Source organism: Callorhinus ursinus, unplaced genomic scaffold (assembly GCF_003265705.2).
Source record: "Callorhinus ursinus isolate GAN/ISIS: 27379988/994484 unplaced genomic scaffold, GSC_fseal_2.0 scaffold6, whole genome shotgun sequence".
NCBI lineage: Eukaryota > Metazoa > Chordata > Mammalia > Carnivora > Otariidae > Callorhinus > Callorhinus ursinus.
The window spans coordinates 66,324,497-66,350,931 of record NW_027397068.1 but is presented as its reverse complement, the minus strand read 5'-3'; the positions used below and the strand labels follow the sequence as shown (position 1 = coordinate 66,350,931).

General features: G+C 35.6%; 1 protein-coding gene across 9 annotated transcripts in view; it reads left to right on the top strand.

The window, feature by feature from the left end:
• Positions 1-447: 447 nt before the first annotated feature.
• SYNE1 (spectrin repeat containing nuclear envelope protein 1) overlaps positions 448-26,435 on the top strand; it is a 336,369-nt gene continuing 310,381 nt past the window's right edge. For 8 of the 9 annotated variants that reach the window (XM_073894101.1, XM_073894100.1, XM_073894097.1 and 5 more), the window contains exons 1-9: positions 448-480; positions 951-1,043; positions 2,105-2,283; positions 7,034-7,230; positions 10,325-10,434; positions 13,842-13,892; positions 16,895-17,002; positions 19,847-19,984; positions 21,152-21,316. In XM_073894101.1, the coding sequence (XP_073750202.1) occupies positions 463-480; positions 951-1,043; positions 2,105-2,283; positions 7,034-7,230; positions 10,325-10,434; positions 13,842-13,892; positions 16,895-17,002; positions 19,847-19,984; positions 21,152-21,316 (1,059 nt within the window). In that variant the 5' untranslated portion in view covers positions 448-462. The remainder of the gene's footprint in view (positions 481-950; positions 1,044-2,104; positions 2,284-7,033; positions 7,231-10,324; positions 10,435-13,841; positions 13,893-16,894; positions 17,003-19,846; positions 19,985-21,151; positions 21,317-26,435) is intronic. The other variant, XM_073894098.1, reaches the window with a different exon arrangement.

Below are 26,435 nucleotides of genomic sequence, written 5' to 3'. Positions count from 1 at the left end.
AATAACACATCTTATTCAATCTTGTCTGAGAATTATTGAGCTAGAAATCTAAGGAGCACTTTATTTTTTTTTTCTAATTTGTTTAGGGATTATTGAAAGTATGGTGAGCAGTTGTTAATTGTATTGTTCTGAGAATGGCTGAGATAGACTTACCATACATCCGTTTTGCTGGGACTTAGGAAATAACATTTTTAGTAGTTGGGAAGGCGTTAAAATAAATAATTAGAGACAACTACAGACAAGTTAACATCTCTCCTGAATGCTCAAAAGTCAGGAACTAAACCCTAATGGTCTCTTCTACTTTATTATTTCTTGGCTTTCCTTTGTCTTTACAATGTATTCCCCAAATCTTGCTCTAAATTTACTACCTACATTTTTATTCTCTTTGAAAGAGTAACTCTGATTTTTAAAAATTATTTATGTGTGTATATCATCTTCTCCCTTTGTTTTTCATGTCAGTCCATGTACAGAGGATCACCGGTTAGTACAAATTTTAGAATTTTTAACTCCTGACTTTTATAGGTAAAAGAGAACATAAGTTTCATGCTATTTGGTAACAAACTTCAAAGTAAGTGCATTTTCTTAAACTACTCATCACAGTTTCTTTTAAGTTCCAGTCAACTTCTGAATTTAAAAAATAACCTTTTTTTTTCTGTGTGGTGTTTTGTTGGTAATTCCTTGCATGATGTCATATTTTTTCAAATTTAAACAATTTTTTGAAATTCATTCTATAGTTGTTTTTATTGTGTGCCCCTAATGAATGCTTCTGAAATTTCCACTGAAACCATGTGCTTGTTTGTTTTGATGGCTCACCCAACTTACTCTTGTTTATCACTACATAGGCATGACCAAATTGTCCAACTGATGTCTATTAAAGTGCTAATTATTGCATAATTGGGTGGTCTATAATCTTCTAGTACATTACTAGTACAGTTTTTCTTTTTAAACAGATTAAATTAGTCAACATTAACTCCACTGATATAGCTGATGGCCGACCTTCAATAGTTCTTGGATTGGTGTGGACCATTATTCTATATTTCCAGGTATTGTACTATAGCTCCCTTTTCAGTTGATATAATGTCATGGATGGAGGTAGTGGTAGAAATTTTAATAGTACTCTCATTTGCCCTACCTTTGGGGTTGATTCTCAAGTGAGCAGAAATTTGACTTTCCATGTATATTGTTTTTCGTTAGCAGAAAAATTTCCTCTTCTTCCCTGCAAAGATGTTATACATGGTACTCCCCCAAAGAACTGTGACATAGGTGCTCCATCTGAAAAATGAGCAGGACACATCAGAGATGAGATATTGCTGTAGAAAGAGTTCAGGAAATTGTTTTTTTTTGTTTTGTTTTCTGGAAGGGACCAGTTTTATGTTCCCATTAGACATTAAGGGGAGAAATGAACTTGCCATTCCATCTAGAATAATTGTTCTAGCCATTAGGTTGTTTATTTTTTGAAGATTTTATTTATTTGAGAGGGAGAGAGAGAGGACAAGCAGGGATGAGGGGCAAAGGGAGAGGGAGAAGCAGACTCCCCACTGAGCAGGGAGCCAGATACAGGGCTTGATCCCAGGACCCCGAGATCATGACCTGAGCCCAAGGCAGACACTTAGTTTTTGTTTTAAGACTTTATTTTTTAGAGCAGTTTTAGGTTCACAGCAAAACTGAACAAAAAGTACAGAGATTTCCCATATATCCTGTGTCCGCACACCATGTGTAGCTTCTCCCATAACCAGCATCCTCCACTGAAGTAATACACATGTTACAATTAATGAACCTATATTGACCCATCATTATCAAAGTCCATAGTTCACATTAGGGTTCCCTTTTGGTGTTGTATGCTCTAGGAGTTTGGATAACCATTAGGTTTTATTTTATTCATTCATTCATGTGTTTAACAAGTGTTTATTACTGTGTACGAGTTAGTTTTAGATGCAGTGGAAGTCGGAAGAAGAGTACAACGTCGATTATGCCTTAAGAACTTACCTTGTCAATGGTGTTAAGGGCATGAATTTAAATCACTTTTAGTTGGAAAAGTAAAACATCCAAGGAAAGAAGAACAAGATAATTCTTATGTTTTTGCCACCTGTTAACTCACGAACAGATTGAGGAGTTGACCAGCAACCTGCCACAGCTGCAGTCTTTGTCAGGCAGCACGTCCTCTGTGGACAGCATGGTTAGCGCTGAGACCGCCAGCCCCCCAAGTAAACGGAAAGTGGCCACCAAGATCCAAGGAAATGCTAAGAAGGCTTTATTAAAGTGGGTTCAGTACACAGTAGCCAAGTAAGTACCAAGAATTTGTTTAAATTTGAAGCCCTTGAATAATTTGAGTTACCAATTTATTACTGAGTGCACCTGCCAATATTGTGAAATTTGAAGAGACATTTGAATGAAGGGCTTTGCTTCAGGCTGTTCCATTCTTTCCTTGAATTAAAATATAAACAAAAATCATCACTAATACTCTAGGAAAATGCTGTAATCAACCTAATTCCTTTGTTAATCATGTGATTGGGCCCAGTTGATTTATTTTTAACACACACTTTGGTCATCTGAGGAGTAATTCTGTTTAGGTCATTGTTTGGACTTCCTGCTTTTATTAAATAATCTTTACACAAATAAACTAGAGGCTTAAATGTGATTATCTCTTTATAAGACTGTTGAGTTCTGTTTAATAATAATGTGAACTAAGGTCCACATTCCGAAAGAATTATTTTTGTTTCCCAAAACTTTCTAGCAATTTTATTTTAAAATTCTTTTTCCCTGGGTCTCCTCTTTTATCTGAAATGTAGATTCCTTTGTCAGCTTCAGTTTTATAGATTGTGGATTTGCTTCTGGGCATAATAAATTTACATGTGTGTACATTCATGTGATAATGCTAGATAGAAAATTGCTACTCTCAATGAGTATCTTTTCATAGCACTATCAATAGCATTTTCAGCAATTTAAAAAAATTGAGCATACCAATGTTTTGTGGTCAGATGTGGTCAGTGGTAAGATCTCTTCATGAAGAAATTGTGCTTTTCTATGACTTCCTAAATGACACGTCAAATTAACTCACTTTCTGTTTTGTTTTTGCATGCCTAAATCTAATCTGAATCTTATTCCCTACTTCTGGAAAGTAGTTTTAAACAAGTACTTATCATTATAAAATACTGAGGCACTAAACGTAGGGAGTGCTATTTTTTTTTTTAGTTCTATTTTTAAAGTGTTTGAAAAGCAAAAATAAAGACAAAAATTAAACATAAAGAAGATGTAATTAGTGTTACTATTTTGCATCTTTTTGTTTTAAAGTGTGTTGGTGGTTTTCTAATTTGGGGTATATTTTTATGATTCAACTTGTAGTCAGAAATATTTCTGAAAGCAAAGCTTTGTGGCTTTTTAGAATCCATAGTAGAAATAAAATGGTAAAAGCCTGACCACATTGCTGGTATCCTGTTTGCATTCCATTGATAGTGGCAATTACTAATCTCTTTTGCAGCTCAGTTGGGCAGGGAGAAGAAATGTGCTAGGTAGGAAGAGACAGGTGACCATATGCTAGGACATTTGTCATGATACTATTTAGTAAAACTTCATGATAATATCAATGTGATACTCTCCCATTGCTGAAAAGCATTAAATTAACCAAAAATAAATTGGTTTCCAACCAAAAATAAAATATTACAGTAGCTTAAAGTAAACTCAAATTTAATGCTATTGGAGTTTTTCTGCATTGGTTTTGTTTTACATATGGTGTGTTAGCTTTCAAAAGATGTGCAAGGGTCTAATGATAACTAAAAGTCATTCCTGCAACTTACATGTGTGTAACATCAGTGGAAGTTGTATTTTCCTTATCTGTATAAATGTCCAGATTTCTGGATCCAAGGCTTTTCCACCCATCAACATATCAGTGAGATCCATTTACTTTATAGCTGCATCAAGTGTAGAGATTTGGGGAGATGACTGTTCTCTAACATAAAAATTCTGTGATCAACACGTGATTCCATTATACCTACCAGATTGTTGATAATTTTTCTAAAAGTTGCTTTTTTAAAAATACTATCCCACTATGTGTTTTTCAAGAAACTTTTTACCTCCCACCCTCCACCACTCCAGGAACCCTCAGTTTGTTTCCTGAGATTAAGAATTCCTTCATATCAGTGAGGTCATATGATACATATCTTTCTCTGATTGACTTATTTCGCTCAGCATAATACCCTCCAGTTCCATCCACGTCGTTGCAAATGTGGGAGGGATGGGGTGGCTGGGTGATAGACATTGGGGAGGGTATGTGCTATGGTGAGCGCTGTGAATTGTGTAAGACTGTTGAATCACAGACCTGTACCTCTGAAACAAATAATATATTATATGTTAAAAAAAAAAAGAAGATAGTAGGAAGGGAAAAATGAAGGGGGGGGAAATCGGAGGGGGAGACGAACCATGAGAGACTATGGATTCTGAGAAATAAACTGAGGGTTCTAGAGGGGAGGGGGTGGGGGGATGGGTTAGCCTGGTGATGGGTATTAAAGAGGGCATGTATTGAACGGAGCACTGGGTGTTATACGCAAACAATGAATCATGGAACACTACATCAAAAACTAATGATGTAATGTATGGTGATTAACATAACATAATTAAAAAAAAACTTTTTACTTTTTATGGATAAAAGACTTTAGAATCTGTACCCATTTCAGTATATGACATGTTTTTAAAATAATAATCTGTGAGACTCTGTGGTCTGAATGTTTATCAGTCTCATGAGACTGTCCATGACAAGAAAGGACAAAACATCCAGTAAACACCAGACATGTTATCAGAATATATTCACTGTTTTTATATAAAATTTCAAAATATGTGAGAAATAAATAAAAACTCAGTAATGCAACATAATTAAGCCTTCTCTATTTTTTTTACCAACTTTATCTCCTATCACTATATACTCTCAGACATGAAAGAATTAAATTGTAGCATATCTGATATTTGCATACTTCATTTTGAGATGTCTAGGAAGAACAATTGTATTTTAAGACAAAAATTAATAAGATAATGAAACAAATGAAAATTTGTATATCCAGGTCCATTCAAAATGACTTGAAGTAAGTATGTATTAGAGGTCAGAAATGCCTATAAACTGGATATACTTCATCACTTCTTTAAGTGATGTGTCCAAGTTAAATTTGTATCACTCCTTTAAGTGACATATCTAAGTTTTCCTAGATTTTGTATCCGAGATTCTTAAATGAGAGGTTTGGACTAAAACTAAAACTTTTTAGGAATATCACCTAACTGCTTTGATCTAATATGAAACATTATAGGTGTGCATGTGTGTGTGTGTCTGTGTGTGTCTGTGTGTGTCTGTGTGTGTTTTCAACAAATATAGAAAAAGAAAATGTACTAAAACTTGAAAAATTATTCCAACATAGTAATATTTAGGGAAATATTTTCTATATTTTTGAAAATATCTGAAACAATAAACAAGTTGAGGAAAATCAGAAAATATCTAATACACAATGAATATTTGCTAGCTAATTGTTTATTTGCACCCACCTTATTGTGTTAAAAAATAATTTGAGGTGTCTGTGAATACAAAAACATTTTCAAATGAGGAAATGTGAGCAAAAGGAAAATGTAGGTGGAAAAGTAAGATGAAGCCAGGGTAAGTGTACAAATTGAGGAGTTAACAAGAGCACACTGACCCATTCCACCTGTGTGGGTATTTGCCCCTGTGTCAGACATTGTCTGAAAATATTACATGCATACTGCCAGAGACAGGAACTCTGAAAGAACTAAGAGGGGATACAGGATTACTTTATTATTACTGGCATATTACAAAATTGTTTTGAAAATATATATTTATGAAGCCAGTGATGAGATACAATGATGCTGTTTTCAGCACAAGACATTTTATGCAAGCTGAATGTACATTGGTAGAAAAGGATTTAAAGTGACTCTTAAGTTTGCAGAGATAAAATTTAAGGGCACTTACCAACTTTGTATATTAATCAATGTATCAATCAAATCTACCTTATGGTTCATGGAATTCTTGAGAATATAGTAAAAAAGGGAATTGAGTGATATTACCTCTGCTTCATTTAGAAAGAACTATAATGAGACTGATTTTTTTAAAAGGAGACTACCAAGATATTCATCCATTGAATGTCACCTAATTGATCACCTTCAAATGTTCTATACTTAACCAAGGGATGTTGTTCAAAGACATCGTTACAAGTTCCTTTTGGAGCTGCCATTATATATAGTTGATAAGTTACATGTAAAAAAAAATTCATTGTGTGAGCTTGTATCACTTTTATTTTTAACAACAAACTATTACTACCAACTTGAATGAATTCTTAATTATCATAATTGGCTTTGAATTAATTCTATCCACCACAGAAGAACAAAGATTTGCCACCAAGGGCATTGCTCTCAAGGCAATTCCAAAAACAGAGTTTAAAAAGCAATTTGATCAAACAGTTTGATCAGTGAGGTAGATGGAAACTTGTCTGAACTTATGTGATGTGTAGGCTCCTGTGTGACTGATTTTAGAGATATGATTACATCCATTTGCATTTGTTCATTCTAAAGTATTTGATATAATTCAGCCATATTATCTTAGTATGTTAATACCTGTGCACATACAATACACTGTTGTTTATCAGTGTCATTGGAAATGTGCTAGATACTTCTTCAAAAGTATACACTGATGAATTACTATCAATTTTGGTGTTTTTATAATTTTCTCTTTTTATTTTGCGAGATATGTTTTCTCTATATTAGTTTCCTTTAAAAAAATTTTTTTTTAAATTTTACATTGAATATCTCAATTACTGAAAAGTCTAATATTGAAGATTCTTAAGTATGGAACCAAAACTGCTCCCGCTTATCTTGTTACCCTCTAAAAATTTTATTTTGCCTAATTTTTTTCAAGCAACTAACTGCTATAACTGCACATGAGTCATTGCTGAGGACTGGATTTTGCATTAGTCCTTGAGGACAGTGCATGTTATCTATTCAGAATGTGACATTATTTTATTTTATTTTTTTTTATCACATTAAGGCAGACGGGAATAGAAGTAAAAGACTTTGGGCGGAGCTGGAGAAGTGGAATCGCCTTCCATTCCATCATCCATGCCATTCGACCAGAACTAGTGGACTTGGAGAGAGTGAAAGGGAGACCTAACCGGGAAAACCTGGAGGAGGCTTTCACTATTGCTGAAACAGAACTAGGAATCCCAAGACTACTGGATCCTGAAGGTAAATGGAGTAATTGTTGGTTCTTGCACACACACTTCAAATCAGTAAGTTTCTATGTCTTAAAGGCAGAAATTACAGATGATTTCCGAAACCTTATCAGAGGCCAGAAAACTTTAGAAAAGCAGGAAGAAATAGTACTTTCCTGCACTGATTTTCTTTTGGAAAAATATTCACTAGATATGGGAGCAAAATATAGTTCTGTTGCTCCAAACAGCACTTTGACGTGGGTGGTGTCAGCCAAGTGAAGAGTAGTAACTCCATATAGTAAGGGTGGAATGAAAGCTTTAGAAGTGTGCATGTTAAGGGGAGGAGGGATGTCCAGGATGAAAGAATTACTCTGTTTATATAACAAAGAATCGGAAGAAGTAAGAGATCATTAATAATCGGAGATCATATCTTTAAAATGTCAGTCACTACGGGCGCCTGGGTGGCTCAGATGGTTAAGCGTCTGCCTTCGGCTCAGGTCATGATCCCAGAGTCCTGGGATTGAGTCCCACATCGGGCTCCCTGCTCCTTGGGAGCCTCCTTCTCCCTCTGCCTCTCTCTCTCTCTGTCTCTCATGAATAAATAAATAAAATCTTTAAAAAAAAATGTCAGTCACTAGAAACTTAGAAATGTTGATAACCATCCAGTGTTCCAGTGTCAGTTGGGAAAACCACACAAATGCTCGACTACTGTTTTTCATTAGAATTGTCTGGCACCTTTTTGGTAAGGCTGTGAATTTTAAGACATTATAGAAGTGGATTAAGCTCTTTCAAGCCTTCAGAAGACAATTTTGATGCCTTTAATAAACTTTAGTAAACTGAATAAATTGTTTGTTATATTGACATAAAAGGATTAAAAGTGAATTTTCCAGGGGTGTCTGGGTAGCTCAATTGGTTAGCATCTGACACTTGATTTTTAGCTCAGGTCTTGATCTCAGGATCCTGGGATGGAGCCCTGCTTCCAGCTTTGCACTCAGCAGGGAGTCTGCTTCTTTCCCTCTCCTTCTTCCTCTGCCCCTCCGCCTGCTTTCTCTCTCTCAAATAAATAAATAAATCTTTTTTAAAAAGTGAATTTTCCAAATGTCACAAGCAGTTTCTTATTTGGGTTGGCAGTTATGGATATTTCTATTAATGAATGTGGAAGAGTAAATAGAGGGGTGCCTGGATGACTCAGTTGGTTAAGCGTCCAACTCTTGATTTCAGCTCAGGTCATGATCCCAGGGTCATGAGATCAAGCTCCACGTCAGGCTCCATGCTATGTGTGGAACCTGGTTAAGATTCTCTCTCTCTCCCTTGACCTCTGCCTCTCCCCCTGCAATAAAAAAAAAAAAGCAAAGTAAATACAATGAAAGCAAGTTCTTTTTAAAGATGAGATTTTAGAATGAGCATGTCTAACTCTAAAACAGTGTCTAAATGGAGACACTTGTGCCTCCAGGAGTAAGTTACAGATACCTACAAGTCCCTGGTTGGCTTTCCTGAGATGAGAGCAGAATGAAGATCTCTTGTTACTTGAGGATCCTGCTGGGGGTACCCACAGATTCACTAGGATGGTCAAGGGCTTTCCACCTTATTTCTGTGTACACACGCGCGCACACACACACACACACACACACACACACAAGTCAATAATGTTCAGCTCAAGGAGAAAGCCACACACACATCCCAGCCCTCAATTTTTTAGAGTAGGACAGCAAGAGGGTATAAACGATTCTTTCATATCCACTAGACTAGAGAAGCTTAGTGTTCCCTTTGATGATAGAACTGAGGTTGCCCAGATGCCAGGCTAGCCCAGATATAAGGTGACCTTTTGTTTTCCTAATATGAACTCCACCCTCAAAAAGTTATTGATCTTAAACTTTTTTAATTAAAAAAATTAAAAATACAAAAATAAAGAAATTTTTAAAAAAATTTAGAAAGGTTATTTAGCAAACCAGGATGTATAAACTTTTAGGAATATAGATTAAATAGATCAATATGTATTACAACAATTAGTTTATGATTTAGTTACACATATATTTAAATGCTGTATTACTGTATTAAATCATGTTAAATGTTTTTTTCCACTTTCACATCTCATGAAAGTTTTACTTGTTCTTCACGTGCATCTTCCACATCAGTGATTTTGTCGTTTCTACAATCACCTTTGAGTCATCCAGTGCATTCCAGAATACATGATCACTGTTTCCTTTGAAGTCTTTTGAGCCATAGCACTTTTTCAATCCTGCATTGATAGTTTGTAGAAACTATATCTCAAATCACAAGGCACATGACAAAATATTAGGGCAGTTTATATTTTGGTTTCCATGGCTTTTGTTTGTTTTGTTAGATATTTGTAAACTCCAAATGTAATCACATTTTCATTGCCTTTAAAAGGGATAGTTAAAAGGTGATTTAAAACATTCAACTCTTTATATGTTGCAGTCTTACCCCCTATATTTCTATAATGATTAAATTTGTATAAATATCTTTGCTTGATTTTTATTGGTTTTATTAGTAAACGTCCGTACACTTAAAAATATCTTCTCAGGCTCTGTGTTTCCCTCAGAGTACTTGACCATTCAAAGTGTAGTAATTTAGAGAGAATCATGCACAAGGAAGAGGCTATCCAAGGAATTGAACATAAGGCATCTTCCTCTTTTCTAAAATAAAACTTGTGGGGGCAAGAGGGAACTTATCTATATTTGTCCAGATACAGTATACAAGCTCTATGGGCACGTCATTCTGTGCCACACCTGTAAGCATTTTTTACTACCCGCTCACCCCAGTTCTGAAATTTACATAGTATTTATGTTTTCACAGAATGTCTGAATAACCATAAAGTGTCTCAGATTTTTGGTGAATTATTGTTGATATTATTTAAATGAAACATGTATTACTTTCCTAAAGGTTCGTAGTTAAAATGTGTCATCTTTCTGCATCATAACATTCCCATCACGTATCATCCAAACTAAATTGGTTTGCCCTCCCTCACTATCTTGAAATATTAATTCTATTTTTCTTTTGCATTTAGGACAGTGTCTTTTGGCATATTAGCTAGATTTCAAAGTTTGTGTTATTAAAATATAAAGAAGGCTAATTAACCTATTCATATTTGGTTTTGGTTGTTCCAGATGTTGATGTGGATAAACCAGATGAGAAGTCTGTTATGACCTATGTAGCCCAGTTTCTGAACCATTACCCTGACATCCACAATACAGGCACTGATGGGCAAGAGAATGATGTAAGTATTTTTTTCTTCAAGCACTGATAGCACACTCAGTGGTAGTGACTTAGATGTTTAACATGGTGCTTTCTAAAAATTAAATTTGAATGCTTTATTTTATTTTATTTTATTTTATTTTATTTTATTTTATTTTTGGAATGCATTTCAAAAAGGGAGCAACTGAGTAAAGAATAGGTATCACCAACTGGGGAAGAGATTACAGGGAAAGATTTTTCTGATGTGCATGTTGGATATGTGAGAGAAAGCATTATTAATGATAAATGCTGGACATAGAGCACTGATGAATTAAAACTGAGGAAAGATAGACTTGTTGGGAGATTCATTTAGTAATTTGAGGATTGAAGTAATTTTATATTCATCATGTCATTTGTGCCTTTACAGCTTGAGTCCCCATATTCTGTTTAATCTGAGAAAATTTATTTTTGACTTTCAGATTTATTATATAAGGCACTACTCACAACAAACACATGGAAGTAAGGCAGACTTGTAAAAGCCCTGATACTCTGTGATTAGATTTTTTTCAGCCTCTCAATAGTTTAAATAACATTTTTATACTGCGCCACTGACATATGTTCATTGTCATAAAAGAGAAAAAGTAAAAAAAAATGGAAAAAGAAAATGATCTGTACTTGATCTTTTAGAGAGACCCTATCCTAGAAAAAAATTAATATGTTGGTGTATATTTCCAACATTTGTCTATATGTAGACACACATAATATTTTAACAAAAACAGAATTATAGTACACATACAATTTCATCTTTTTTTTCTGTTAACATAAAAAAACTCTTCCTATACCATTCTTTCCAAGACATCATATAGATATACAATAATTCATCCAGTTTTAATTGTTGAAAATTTCTGAATTTTTACCATTATAAAAGGTGCTTCTATGAAAAATTCTGTAATACAACATTGTTTTATGATTCTTTCTTAAAAGTGGAATTTCTAGGCTAAAGTGCATATAGATTTTTAATGCTTTTTGAAATTTTTTAAAAAAATTTTCTGTAAAAAGTTTGTCCCATTTTACACTCGAGCCAGCACACCAGAATGCCTATTTTCCCAGACTTTAATTTTTTTTTTAAGATTTTATTTATTTATTTATTTGACAGAGAGAGACATGGCGAGAGAGGGAACACAAGTAGGGGCAGTGGGAGAGGGAGAAGCAGGCTTCCTGCAGAACAGAGAGCCCGATGTGGGGCTCGATCCCAGGACCCTGAGATCACGACCTGACCAAAGACAGACACTTAAGACCGAGGCGCCCCTATTTTCCCAGACTTTAACAATGGATATTACCATTTTTCTAATTTTTTAAGTGTTATTATTATTTTTTAATTATAAAGAGGTGGGTTTACTACTGAATTTAAAATTAATTATAAGGCAAAATGAGAGACAGAGAGAAATAAATGGAATTTTCAAGATGTGTTAAAAAACCGTCTGACTTCATTGCTCAGGTCTCAACTAGAGTTTTCAAAGCAGTTTGAGAGTATAATAAAGAGAAACAAGAAAAACAACAAAAAATTTTGCATGGTTTCCAAACAGATTTAGAAACAGGTCTGAGAAAGGAAAAGGCCAACGGCTCATAACCCCAGATTTTCAAATAGGTGAAGGTATTGCACTAATAGAAATCTGTGACTTCATAAAAAAGTAAGCAAAACAACGGTAACTGGTGTTTCCTAGGTTGCTTGGATGAAGTTAATTTGGCATTTGATAGAACTATGTTCATTTTTTTTAAAACTATCATTTCAGGAAACCTGTTTTGTTCCTTGACAGGATTCAGGCGCAAACACTGACCACCAGAGTAACTTACCCATAGTCAGCAAAGTAAATGTTTCTAAGAAGAACCACAGGAGGCAAAACCAGACTTTCTGTACAAATTCTAGCATAGACGGATGCATGTGCTTCGGTGTCATTTGGGGTTTTCTGGGTTTTGAGAATATAATTTGTTGAAGATGTTGCTATGTGAATAAGAAAACTCCATTAGAAAGCATATTAGACTAACCCCATACAGCTTAGAGAAAGTCAGCTTCCATCTGATTTTCATATCAAAAGTCCTTCTGTTACCCAATTGGATTTATTTCTGATCAAGTTTCTGAGTTTGTACGGTTTTAATTTCTCTGACATTAATCATCTCCCCAGATGAGTAAACTCTGTGACTGGCAGTGTCTGAGAAACAAAAGAAGGTGCTTTTGTTAATGCTCATGAGCAAGAATCGAATGCCAAAACTCATCAAGATTTGAATGACACACATTCCTGACATAAGCTTGTTAATAGGTTTTACTAAAGAGGCTTTATTATTAAGAGATTAATTTCATTATCTAGAAAATAAATTGATTTTTTTAAAAAGTTCCCTCTATCCCTTCCTGAAAAGAGAGTACATATGATTTCTTCAGGGTTATTTCAAAAATTAATTTTGAGGAAAATATAAGCTTTGCCCCTTTTTAGTGTGGCATTTATAATGGAGGGCATATGCATCTAAAAATGAATATTTTCAATAAGAAAAAGGAATTTTATGTATTTTATATATTTTTCATTTGCTTAATGCAGCTAAATGGCCACCTAATTTTTTCTGGTGAAACTTTAAGATTTTATAGGTTACACACATTAGGGCTATTGATGCCATCACCTCAAAATACTTAGTATTTGTCTAATCAAGTCTTAGGAAATAATTCTTTTAATTCACTTTTAAAAAGCTTGGCATCACCCTGTCTCCCAGGCTTCCATTTTTTGGTGAATTTGAATGCTGTATCCTCTTTATGAGTTTATTTAAATTAGATACTTTATAGATACGATTTTTAAATGTGATTTTCTTATTGGAAATAGACATTGCTATGCTTTCTTACTCCAGCCAATAAAACTGATCAAGTTTTTCCCTAAAGATGTTCTTGAATAATTAGCACTCAATCATAAATAAATAAAATATGCCTATTAGTTCATTTCTGTGAGCTATTAAACTTAGAGTTGTTTGTTCACTCATTCCTTCTCCCATTGCAACAACTACTACTGGCTGCTTTGAGAAGCACAGCACCATCTTAATTGGTATAGGGGTACAGAGATGCGTCTTATGAGTGTATTTAAGAGAAAAATGAATTAATATACCTCTTCTCTACATAGTTCACCATTTAAAATGGTTAATATTTCAAGCTATAAATATTTGTAAAATGTAAATATTGCCAAAAATTAAAACAAAACATCAAATGCTAGAATACTACATTGCCTTATTGGATTTGAATATTTTGATGCTTTCAAAAGTTATGAAAATCTCTTAAAGTAACTATACCCATAAAATTATCATCTATTTATTTATGGACAGATGCCTCTCCATTGTTTTTTTTTTCTTGTTTCCTGTATAATTTTTGTCCTGATTTATATTATTTTTCTATATATTATCTTTTCATATTGTTAGGAAATACTTCCAGGTTTTCCATCTTTTGCAAATTCTATCCAAAATTTTAAGGTAAGATTTAAATAATCTTGAATCAGTGACCTCTTTCAAACATCCTACGTTCCATAGCTTATTAGCCATTCCTTTGCATGTATATGTCTTTATATACACATTTCTTTTAATGCATTAATTCTGTTATTTCCTTTTCCTTTCCAATAGAATAAATAACATGTAAGTGTTATTGAATGTTAGTTATAGTCTAAGCCACTCGCATGAACTAATCTTTAATTACAAGATAGCATCAATTAATTTCTTTTTAATAACACTAATAAAAGGAAGAATTTATAATAACTATGGTTTCTTTGTATGTGACATGAGAAATAAACAAAGCTAAAGATTTATTTTTATATGTTAACATATTAAGCGGGAAATTATTTGAAAAAAGCTAAGTATTCATTTAGCTTGTATCCTGAGTTTTATCACATCTCTTCTGCTCAGTATTTGGTCATATAGTTTATTTAGTAAAGTTCATGACATGTGGTAAGTGCTCAGATATACTTGTGGAATTAACGATTATGAGTTATTTCCCAATTTCAAGTTGTCCCATACTTTTTCCATCTTTCTTTATGTTCCATCTAGGCTTGAGGTTAAGGATCTATCAACAAAGTAGACTTCATGCCAACACTGTAATAACAATTAGAAGTAACTAATTTTATATCAAATATTAAATTAATTTTTATTTCATGCTCCATGAATCATGAGTTGATGTACACATAAACCTACTACAGAACATATAAAGATGCCTGTGTGTATGTTTGAATGAAATAGAGAGAAAGAGAAAAAGTCATGAGAATACTGGCCATTTAACTGCCTGGAGTTTAGGTGGTGGTGGTGCCTTTTATAGGCAAATAGACCCCCCCCCGTCTTTGAATGCATATAAAAGTTAACAGTTGAAGAAAAGCCACTAGACTAAATGGGCTCTGGGAATCTAAATATTGTTTGGACAATATCTCCTCTTAAAAGGAGAATGTTGAGTGTGTAAATAGCTACATGCTTCTTACCTTATTGCAATTTGCCTGACACTGCTCCACCAGTAGAAAAGTCATTTACTAGATGAACTCTAATGAGGTTATTTTAAGAACATAATTCTTTCTCTTAGATGACTTTGTGAAATAATTTCAGTTGGTGAAAAGCATAGTGAGGTCCTATGCTCACTTCGATGATCTTCCCCCCACTTAGTAGTCACATTGGCTTTTGATACCTTGGAGGTAAACCAAGAGCATTTAGTTCTTCTGAGCTCATAAGGATGTGCCATTGGTGCTTTTATGGGCATGATGGTCAACCAATAAACCATGTGCCTTGGTCATGTTTATCTGTTCATTCAGAGGAGCCATCTTAGGAAAGGCTAAAGCTTTGGAGTTTTGGACTCCTGTTCCATTTCTTTCTCTACTTACCAATATTACCAATCATTTATTCTACCATTATATATTGAGTGAAACTGGGTGCCAGACACTGTGTTAGGCTAGAGAAAAATAAGATACATAAGGTGTTTGTACTATGGGTGGAAGGGAAGAGACAATTAAGTGGACAATACAAAATAGTGCTTTTTCAGTGAATATTTGAGCTCAGGTTGTTACAGGATCAGAGAAGTGTTCTCAAAATGTAGTCCCTAGACCAGCAACGTTAGATTCACCTGGAAGCTTCTTAGAAATACAAATTCTCGTCCTCTACCCTAGACATCCTGAGCCAAGGAAGACTGAAGGTGGTGCCCAGCAATTTGTTTTCAGAAGCCCTCCAGGTGATTCTAGTGCACACTACTGTGTGAGAACCACTGGCACAGAAGAGGGACCCCCCAACGAGACTTCTGGGTCAGAAAAAAGCTTTCTAGAGAGGTTGTGTCTGAGCTGATCTCTGAAGAAGGTGTTATCCAGGGGAAGATGTTTTCAGGCAGGATAGGATTGCTTTTGCAAGAGTGGAAAGAAAGAGAAGGCATGGATCATGACAGCACTGTGGGCCAGCCTCTGTGCTAGGTGTGCTGCACAGGTTATCTTGAATTCTCCCCCAAACTGGGGAAGCAGTGTGTGAGGTCTACTCAGATGATGGCACAGCAGTAGAGAGGAGGGAAAAAAAAAAAAAAGATGTGTCCAAAGACAGAACTGATACTTGTCAGAACCAGAATTTGGAACCAGTTTTGCCCGCCTCCATGGCCAGCACTCTGTCTCCTCTGCCACTTAACCTGTCATCAGTCACTTCATCTGTGTCACAGGGCTGTGATCAAGTGATATGCCGTAGTTGGAAGCTATTTGTCAGTGCCAAGAACCATGTTAAATGTGTTTTTGGTTACTTTGACATTCTTAACAGATAAGAAATCTTGTGAAAAATTAGGATATTTTTCACTAAATTTGTGCTAGAATGGCTTGTTATTATTTGTGGAAACAATGATATAAATCTTTTTTTTTTCATGTTTGATATGTGAGTGGTAGCCTGGATGCATTCATTCAGGAAATATTTTGGTAAATATTTATAGGTGCTGTGTTACCAGGGTCTAGTAATACCATATTGAACAAAATAAATGTTTTCTGTCATAGTGGAGCTTATGTTATAATACTGAATAGCATTTTTAAATAATACTAGCCCACAGTGTTACTGTGACTGTAACTCCTTGGATTCAGTCAAAATTTTTCTCATCCGGAATGGTCCTCTGGGGTACAAATGACCTTGGGTTAAGAAGCACCCCCAGCCTATGTTTTCAGTCCTATTCCAGCCATTGTTCTTTCTGAGTATTTTTGTATTTAGGATATTTCCTCTTGAGTGCATTTTCTTAATTAAATTACTGTTTCTTGAGAAAAAAAATGGAGGTAGGTCATTTCAGTATTTAGCAAGATAATTAAGCTATTTATCTAGAATTAACTTTTCTCTTACTCTCCAAAAGAGGTGAGGGAGAGGAGAGAAGTTTTTCAGAGACAATTGGAACTTATTAAATATTCAGTGCATTCTAGAATCCACCAGTTATTAATCAGCAATTAAGTCAATGCATAGTTACTAATAAAATTGTAATTTCTGCTGGTTTCTAGAGAGAAGACAGGCTAATTTTGAAAGAAACAAAAGTTTGGATAGAACAATTTGAAAGAGATTTGACAAGGGCACAGATGACAGAATCAAATTTGCAAGATAAATATCAGGTAATGTATGAAAAAGATTTGTTTGTTAAAATCCTTTTTATAAGTAATATTAGTATATGTCATTTAATCTATGTTTATCTTTCAAGTGATATTAATGAGAAAAATCTTAAAAGAAATAATATGTGTTATCTTAAGTTTGCATGTAATTTAATAATTGTATTTCTGTGTAAATAGGTAGTTTTAAAAAATTTAAGACATTTATATATTGTCATATGACTGCCATTGTAGAGATAATTGGCACCTCTATCACATTGCATAAGTATTTCTTTTTTGTGGTTGGGATAATTAAATTCTAGTCTTTTAGCAAGTTTGATGAATATAATGCAATATTGTTATCTATATTCACTCTAGGACTCATTTGCTTCTCGTTGCAAGTTTGTACACTTAAATAACGTGGTAACCACCATTTTCTTTGTTTTTATGAGTTTGGCTTTTTTCACATAAAAGTGATGTCGTATAGTGTTTGTCTTTTTCTGTCTGCCTTATCTCACTTAGCATAATGTCCTCACGATCCATCTGTGTTGTCACAAATAGCAGGATGTCCTTCTTTCTCACGTTATTTATAGGTCTCTCTATCTATAACATCTCCTTTATCATTCATCCCTTAATGGGCACTTAGGTTGTTTCCATATCTTGTCTATTGTGAATAATGCTGCAGTCAACAAGGGAGTGCAGATATCTCTTCAGTATCTGTTTATTTCCTTTGGGTATATATACCAAGAGGTGGAATTAGTAGCTTTCCAATTGTGTGTGTCCAACCTGTATGTTGAGCTCCGAGGCTTCATGACTTTTCTGGAACTCAGAGTCTTATAGATGACCCCAAGGACAAACATCTAGTCATTGTTTTTCTACAGCTCATGATCTTATAGTTGTCGCATAACAAAAAATTCCACCAAAAAATGACTCCAGTGCCACACAGAAAACTACTACTGAATAAGCCGTATCTAACAAAGGCTTGCAACATGACTCTTTGGAGTGGGCTCATTAATGGGATCAGTTTCTGTTGCTACCTGCCCGGTTCGACACTGTTGCTCTCAAATTGAGGCCGCCAAGGTTGTTTCTGTTGTAGTTCCCCCAGTTTCCTTATCCTGCTGTTACTTGGATTTTAGATTTCAATTTTCACATCTCAGACACAAAATCTTATAACAGGTTTTCCCATTAAATTGTGATTTATTGTATGCAGCATTGACGTTTTCCTCCTATTTAAAATAGTATTGCATTTTAGTGGCCAAACTATAATATATCCTGGTCTGCATTATAATTTAATCGGTTTTGCTACATAAAAGGGGGCAATGATAGGACACTCAACATGGCAGATGATAAAGGATTTAGCTGTTGGCATTAGTGTGTGTATTTTATGTAACAATATCTATAAGGCGTGCCTGAATTCAGATGAATGGTGCCATCAATATTATATTTGTTGAACACGTTATATGTTATTTGCTTTGAAACTTAATGTAATATTTCTTTCTCAAAAATATAATTTTCTGGATGAGCTTCATTAAAAAAATGATTAAGCCAGTAAATTGAGACTAGAAATACAAGAACAGAGTGAATATACTTATTAGACCATTGGTGAGTTTTAGTTTGGGCATAAATTATAGAAAAATCAAGTCCAAATTATGAAGCTACCTGTTGTACAAATGTTATTGTATAAAGGGAAGACAAAGGATTAGAAAAGCATGAAACAGAAACACTCCTTTCAGGCCCAAGATGATCAGCTGTCTCTTAAAAAAAAATTAGGGACCATCTGAAATCTGAACATAGGAAACATTTTCCTCATCTGTGTGTTTCTTACATAATCAGCATTTTCTCTTTCTACTTATCAGTCAGTAGTTCATTTTTCTATTTTTTTCATGCATAGAATTCTGTGGAACGAAATTGAAGGCCAAATTTATGTTTTGGTATTTTTGAGTTAAGTTAGAGGCAATGGAAGATAGATAAAAGTTGTGGTAAAATATTTACTCACCGTCTCCCCCCAGTGTTCTTCATGTGAACTTACATGTTTGTTTGACATTCTTTCAGATGTGTTTGTAGGGACATTCTCATGTTCTTTAACATAATTGCACATTTTATTGGTATTTTCAATTCAATTTGGACTTGGAGTCTTATTTAAGGATGTGTTAATTTAATATATAATGTAGAACTTTAATTAAAATCACTAATTCTTAAGGTTAGTATTAGATTTAGGGTTAAGTCTACATATTTTAAATTTATGTTAAACACGATGATAAAAGAAATGATACAGTAATTAATATTTTAATGCCATAAAGTTAAAGCAAAATGTTATTATATAATTGAGATCCCTTAAGTAAACCTCTTACCCAGATTTAAACACAAATTTAGATATCTTTAAATCAATATTATTTAGATGTATATAATTTCTAAACTAAATTATTTGGTATTTTGAAGTAAAGCAACTATTTTGATGATTAGCATAGGTTTGTATTAGTATTTACTATTATTTCTTGAGAGCATGGACTGGGACATAGATTATTTAACTAGAAATGAGAAATCTTAGGTTTTAGTCCTGCCTCTACTACTTGTTCTTGCCAAGTTACCTCTGGGCTTCCTATTGTAATAAAAATAGGTCACATCGATGTTGTAGGGTTATGGAGAAAGCCAGAGGAATGATGTGTAGAGAGCGGTTAGCATGGGACCAAGCTCATCATCAGGGCTTGAAGAACGGTAGCTGCTATCAGTATCATGACTGTCATCATTATTACCAACAGCATATATTGAGTGTTATCCCAATATAAAGGATTGTTATTTAGGAAATGTGGTTTCCTTTGCGTTTGCTGTTTTTGACTCATTTCCATGTCATTGCTCTTTTTCCTCTTTTAGTCATTTAAGCACTTCAGAGTTCAATATGAAATAAAAAGGAAACAGATTGAACATTTAATACAACCAGTACATAGAAACGGTAAACTGTCACTTGACCAAGCGTTGGTAAAACAATCCTGGGACAGAGTGTCCTCCAGGGTAAGTTCTCCCATGATTAATTTCATTAAGGTTGACATCATTTAGTCAAGAACATTTTCCATCATGTTTTTCTACACAGTGAGTTTTCATCTGGTCCTACAGCCTCTTTCTGAGGAAGGAAAGGTTTACCTGTGGGAGTTTTCCTTTAAGTTAGTGGAAGTACTTGGCTTAACAACTCTTCTGCTTTTGCCTGCCCTATACGTAGTTTCCCTGTTGAGTAGATATGGATTAAAATCCTGAAAGACTCAATTCTGGGTCATTTAGAAGAGATGACTCACCCAAGAATGGAGCCTCAGCAATTTCTCTAAAGTTTACAACCAGGTTTCATCAACAGTTGGTCATCCTCCTATATTCACATTCATTTTTAACAGTCTTTAATTTCAGCAAATCTTATCCAGTCCTTCGTGAACCTGAAAGAAAACTGCTCAGTAACTTTCATATTAATACTCAGCAAACTTAAAGGCCAAGATATCAAAACCTCTGAAACTTCTGTCATTAATGGGAATATTTGCCTTGAACTTACTGTATTTTCTTCATTTTTATAATCTAATCTTTTTTCCACAAACTCTACCAGAGAATAGGTTAGTTCCAAGCACCTCTGATGTTCCAGTAAGTCAGGAAACACTGCTTAAGAATTGGATAAAGTGGTAGAAATGAAATAGTTAGAAATTGTACTATCATAGAAAGAATCCTGAATATTCTGCTTCCTCCAGAGATGACCGGATGACCCTGATTTTTCTGGACCTGTTCTCATGTGGGAGGTTTTAAAGGATACACATCAGCTATTGTATAACATCTGGATCCTTGAACATCTCAGCAAACCCAGTCCCTTCCCTTTCAGCAAAAGCCCTGAAATTGAAAATCCGCAGGGGCTTTATGCTCTTCCTATAAGAAGAAAATTGTTTAATTGTTTAAGCTCTCAATAATGTCCTTCCATGTCTCAGGTGTATTTTAAGTTTCCTCAAAATTTCCTTGTAACTGTAATTTCCTCCTCATTCTCAAAGTATCTGATTCAGAACACAGATATTTTCTTCCTTGGTATTTATTAAGTTAACCTGAAATAATTAACTTAAACCCTTATGTAGGCTTTTAGAAATCATTTGGGGGAGTTTTAGGAATTGTCTTCTGTATTAAAGATAATTATGTTTTTCTACTTTTGTATTTCAGCTCTTTGATTGGCATATACAGCTTGATAAATCTCTCCCTGCACCTCTGGGCACCATAGGTGCCTGGTTATACAGAGCAGAGGTGGCCCTGAGAGAGGAAATTACCATTCAGCAGGTCCATGAGGAAACAGCCAACACAATACAACGGAAACGCGAGCAACACAAGGTAAAAATCCCGGTGGGGAGATCTTCTGGCATGACAGTCCTAGTGTGGTCTGGGGATGTGGCTCTTTAGACCTTCCACGGACATGGGTCTCTCAGGCACCACTCATAGCGTTTCGGAGATGTCGCACTACCCTCACCCATGCTTGTGCTGACGGTTCCAGGAGATTTATTTTCTGAGGTATTTTCCAATAGCTCCGTGGTATTTTTTCATCTGTGGTTATCTTTGTTATTGCTATTGCTATATGTTATTTTTCAAAAGGTAAGCCACAGACCATACACATTTATATAATAATGTGATTGGCCATTGGCTTCAGACCTCATTCCTGTCTCCATTCAAGTTGACAAGTTCTATGTCCTGTGCTGTGACGGGGCAGGGGTTGAGGGAGAGTGGTGATTTTAGGAAGGGGTGGGATTAGACCTTGATGACTTTTCAGTTATTTATTAATTTTTCAGCTTACTGCAAAGTCAATTGTGCTTAGTATAAATTCTAACATCCTTCCTCTTTGTGTTTTGTGATCGTACAGACCTAACTAAAAATGCTATTTTTCATCAACATCACATTAAACTCAATCCTGCATTTTGTGCAATTGAATTTGTGTACCACATTTACTGTGCCATGGTGGGGATTACTATATATGTGGAAAACAGACAAGCGGAGATGACCACATATGGGCAATTTATAGCTCATATATATTTTCTGTCAAAATATTAATATTTTTAACACTGCTTCAAGGAAATAGACTGTTATATATTCTAGACCAGATTATAAAGCAAATTCATGACAGGTTTTGTCTCATGCCCCTCTGGGACCTTATTTTTAGAACTAGAAATGTAGAGGTACAAAGCAGTTTCAGCTCCTGGCCCTCTCAACTCAACTCACTCAACCCAGACTCAGCCGCCAGACAAGAGGGACACAAGAAGATTTTGTGTTCCTACACAATTAGTCAAGGCCCTTCCTGCATTTATTCTTGGCCCTTCTTCAGTTATAATCAGTACCTCCAGACACTTGAAGTTTTGCTGATTATCTCTTAGCCTCTCCCTTTCCCACCACCACCAACATGCACAGAACACACAGAAAACTCCTTAGAATCTGCTTCTCAGGTAAGAACACCATTTGGAATCTGTTCCATGGGTAGAGATACACACACATAAAATCCAGGCCTGCTAGTCTGTACTATCTATGAAGATGGAAGATGAGAGATCAAATCACAAGAGTTTTTCTGGAACTGAACAGGGTTAAGGCTCCTTAGCATCAGAAAAGCCTAGGCTATGTCCATGTTGAGATTCCCAGAATATTAAAAATAGGGGGAAATGCGGAAACAGTGTTACATAAATGATACCACTTTAAATATTAGCAATTCATCATAAATACTCTGTAATACATCATGTAACAACTGAAATGATGTTTAACTGACATGAATATTGCACACAAAAGAAGTCAGCTTAGGGTTTAAAATCAAATGTAGAGTGTGTATCGATTGTGGGTTAAATGTGTTAATTCAGCAAATATACACTGAGGGCCTCCTGTGTGCCAGATTTATGCACCAGGGAAACTGGTGAAGGTGCTTCCAATCTGTAAGTTTGAGACACAACATGTGTTTGTTGTTTGAATAACATACTTAAGTCTGATTTGAATGCTCCACCTTAGAGAAAATGCCCTATAATATTAGCTGTGCTGTTTACTAGGTGATAAGATTTAGCAGAAATGTTAATTCGCTGCACACTTGTAGGCTGCAGCAACCCCTGCTAAGGAATGAGTTTTAAGTTGGATGTGCACATGTTGTCAGTGTATCTCTCAGTGATTATATGACTCCAGGCTCCTCATGACCCTTCTGGCCCCCTTGAGAGAGAAACCCTGTGCCAACCACCAAGTGTGCAGCAAGAACCATCCCTTTGCCAAAGTGCAGTAAACAACCATAAAAACCAGAAATGAAATGGAGTAGAGAAAAGGGGAGTGGGAAGAGTTGGAGGAGATGCTTATCTGAGACTAAAAATCAGAAAGGACTAAAGAGCAAGCTGGGGAATGTGGTGAAGAGACAACAGCAAGTAAGCAGAGGCAGGTAAGGGCAAAGACTAGGTTCAACAGATCTCCAGAACGATCTTTTTACTGAGGGAGGAACTTGTACTAGGTCTGGTCACAGGCACTTAAGGTAGTAGAGTCATACGACAATGTCACTGTCAGTTATAAAATCAATTCTCACTCATTTAAAATGTATTTGTTAGGTGCCTGTAAAAAGATCAGCTTTGATGATGTGAGAAATTTGAATCATTGTTGAGATAAGTAAAATTCTAGGCCCCTTCAATAGCAGAAAAATCAGCCCATCACTTTGGTATCAGTACTTTGTGCTGGTCTGTTGGGCTCACTTGGAAATGCAATATATACGTTGAAAAGAGCACAAAATAGGACTCATCAATACATAAGTAAGAATATTTTAGAATATTATCTTCCTATCCCAGTCTATAAGTAACGATGGCTTTTGCCATGAAAACTTAGATATGCTATCAAGATCTAGAATTTTTGGCTTTCTGCATTACTCATACCTTTTTTTTTTTAAAGATATACCACAGGACAATTCTTCGTTACTTAATACATAATCAGTGTTCGAAAACTCAATTCAGATAATTTTTAAAATATTTTTTTTTGCAAAGAGGTCATTTTATAAATGGTTCTACCAAAGTTATTTTTTTAATTGTATGTATATAGGGTCATATTATTCTGAAAAGCAAGATACACCTTTACTAGCTTTTCTATTTTCCAGATACTCTTATGCTTAGTTATCTAGGAAGGTAACAAATATAGTCATAGCTAACTATAATTGAGTATTTAGCCATGCTTCTGTCTTAAGTACTTAGTTTTGCTAAGCACTTGACATGTAGGATGTGAGAACAGGTATTATTATCCTTATTTTGCAAATGAATGAACTTTAGGCAGAGAGAGGTTGAGTGCCTTGCCCAAGGTCACATAGCTGATAATCCAGATTGTTTTATTTATTTCTATTTTTAAAAGATTTTATTTATTTATTTATTTATTTATTTATTTATTTATTTATTTATTTGTCAGAGAGCGAGAGAGCACAAGCAGAGGGAGCGGCAGGCAGAGGGAGAAGCAGGCTTCCCGCTGAGCAGGGAGCCCCATGCAGGACTGGATCCCAGGACCCTGGGATCATGACCTGAGCCGAAGGCAGACGCTTAACTGACTGAGCCACCCAGGCGTCCCTAATCCAGATTGTTTTAAACACTAAACTTAAACCATGCCCACAAAGCTCTTGCATGTAACACATGTAGAGTAATTAAACTTACTAATTTTTATTAGTAGTACTGCTTTAGCCAAGTAAGATTTTCAGTCTTAAGGAATCAGGAAAATAGCCATGAAACTCTATGAGCTACTCCCCATCCTTACTGTAGTTATCAACCCTACCTAGATCACTTCCTCTCCTGTTTTGAAGATTTTATTTCCTGCGTGACAATGCATGCCATAATTCTTAATAACTTCAGAAACCCATGGATAATCCTGCCAATAACCTGGCCTATTAGTTTCTTGATCTCCTGTCTTTCAGGGATTCCATCCTACACCCTATCCTAGCCTTTCAAGGCATAGGCATAGTCTAGAACTTGTCATCACCAGTAACTGAACCCCCCCCCACAATCTCTTTTTCAAGCATCTATCTCACTGTCCAGCCAATTTTGCCCCAACTCCAAATTGCATGAACTCTGTGCCCTATAGTCCATGATTTTACTGCCTCTCACCCTCTTCATGTCATCCTTTCCCTTGGTCTTCTACTTAAATTCAGTGCTGAATCAGTAAAGGTCACCACTTGTACACACATTAATCGTCTTGACCCGGTTTCCTTTGTCCTGTGGGCCTGGTTAAAACACAGCTCTGGTTATAGTCCACTTTCTGCCTGGTCCCCGCCCACGCATATACAGCTGAGTGTGGCTGCGGAGAAACACATCCCCAGGCATGATGACTAACCCAGCTGGGTCCCCAGTGCTGCCTGGCACTCCAAAGGCATTTCCTTTCGCCTCATCTCCATCGCCTCTTTATTTTGGGGACAACTATTCCATACCTTGTCTCTTCAAATCTTCCACACCTCCTCCCATATCCTTACTCTCAGCTGATGACACTGCTTCCTATTTCTCTGAGAAAATAGAAGCAATCAAAAAAGAATTTCCGCAAGCTCCCACGACCACATCAACCCACCTACATGCATCTGTGCCTGAATACTCAGTCTTCACTTCTGTTACTAGGGATGAACCATCTGTGCTCCAAGCTAAGACCAGCCCCTCCACATGTGTATGAGATCCCATCCTCCCTGCTTTTCTCCGGTAAACAGTGCCTGTAGTTCTTGCCTTTTTTTCACCCTCTCTCTGCTGGATTTGTGCCCACCCACATAAAGTATATGCTGTTAATCCTCTCCTCTTAAAGACTCCTTTAAAAAGAATAAATAAAATTTTAAAAATAAAACCTGTCTTTCGTAGCCCTCCCCTCCCCTCTAGCTACGGTCCATTTTCCCTCCTTCCTTTTTCAATGAAGCTCTTTGAAAGTTATCTGTGCTCATTTCGGTTTCAGAATTCTCTTCTCCAGTTCTTCTGAGAACCCATTCCAGTCGAGCTTCTCTTGCCATGCTGTTCATGTCAGGTTCATAAGAGCCCTCCTTCTTCCTCACTCCGTGGCCAGTTCTCAGTCTGTATCTTACCTTGCCTCTCAAAAGCATTTCACATAGTTATTTCCTCATCCTTGAACTACTTTCTTCATTTGGTTTCCTCATTTTCTTTCTACTCCTCTGGCTATGTTTTCTAATCTTTCCTGGTCTTTCCACAAATATTCACTGCATACTCTCTATGTGCAAAGTGATGTTCTAGGCATTTGTGATGCACTCATAAGAAAAACAGACACTCAGTGTAGGAAAAAATTCCTACAGCATGTAATTTGCTTTCTAATGGGAGGAGGTGGATAAGAAATAATAAATGTAACTAGGTAATAAATTATATATTAGGTTAGATAGTCAAAGGCCGGAGAGTATTAGGGGTGGTGCAATTTTAATGAGGGTTGTCAGTGAAACCTCACTGAAAAGATGATATCAAACAGGCAAGCACATTCCCATGTCAACCCCTTAGCC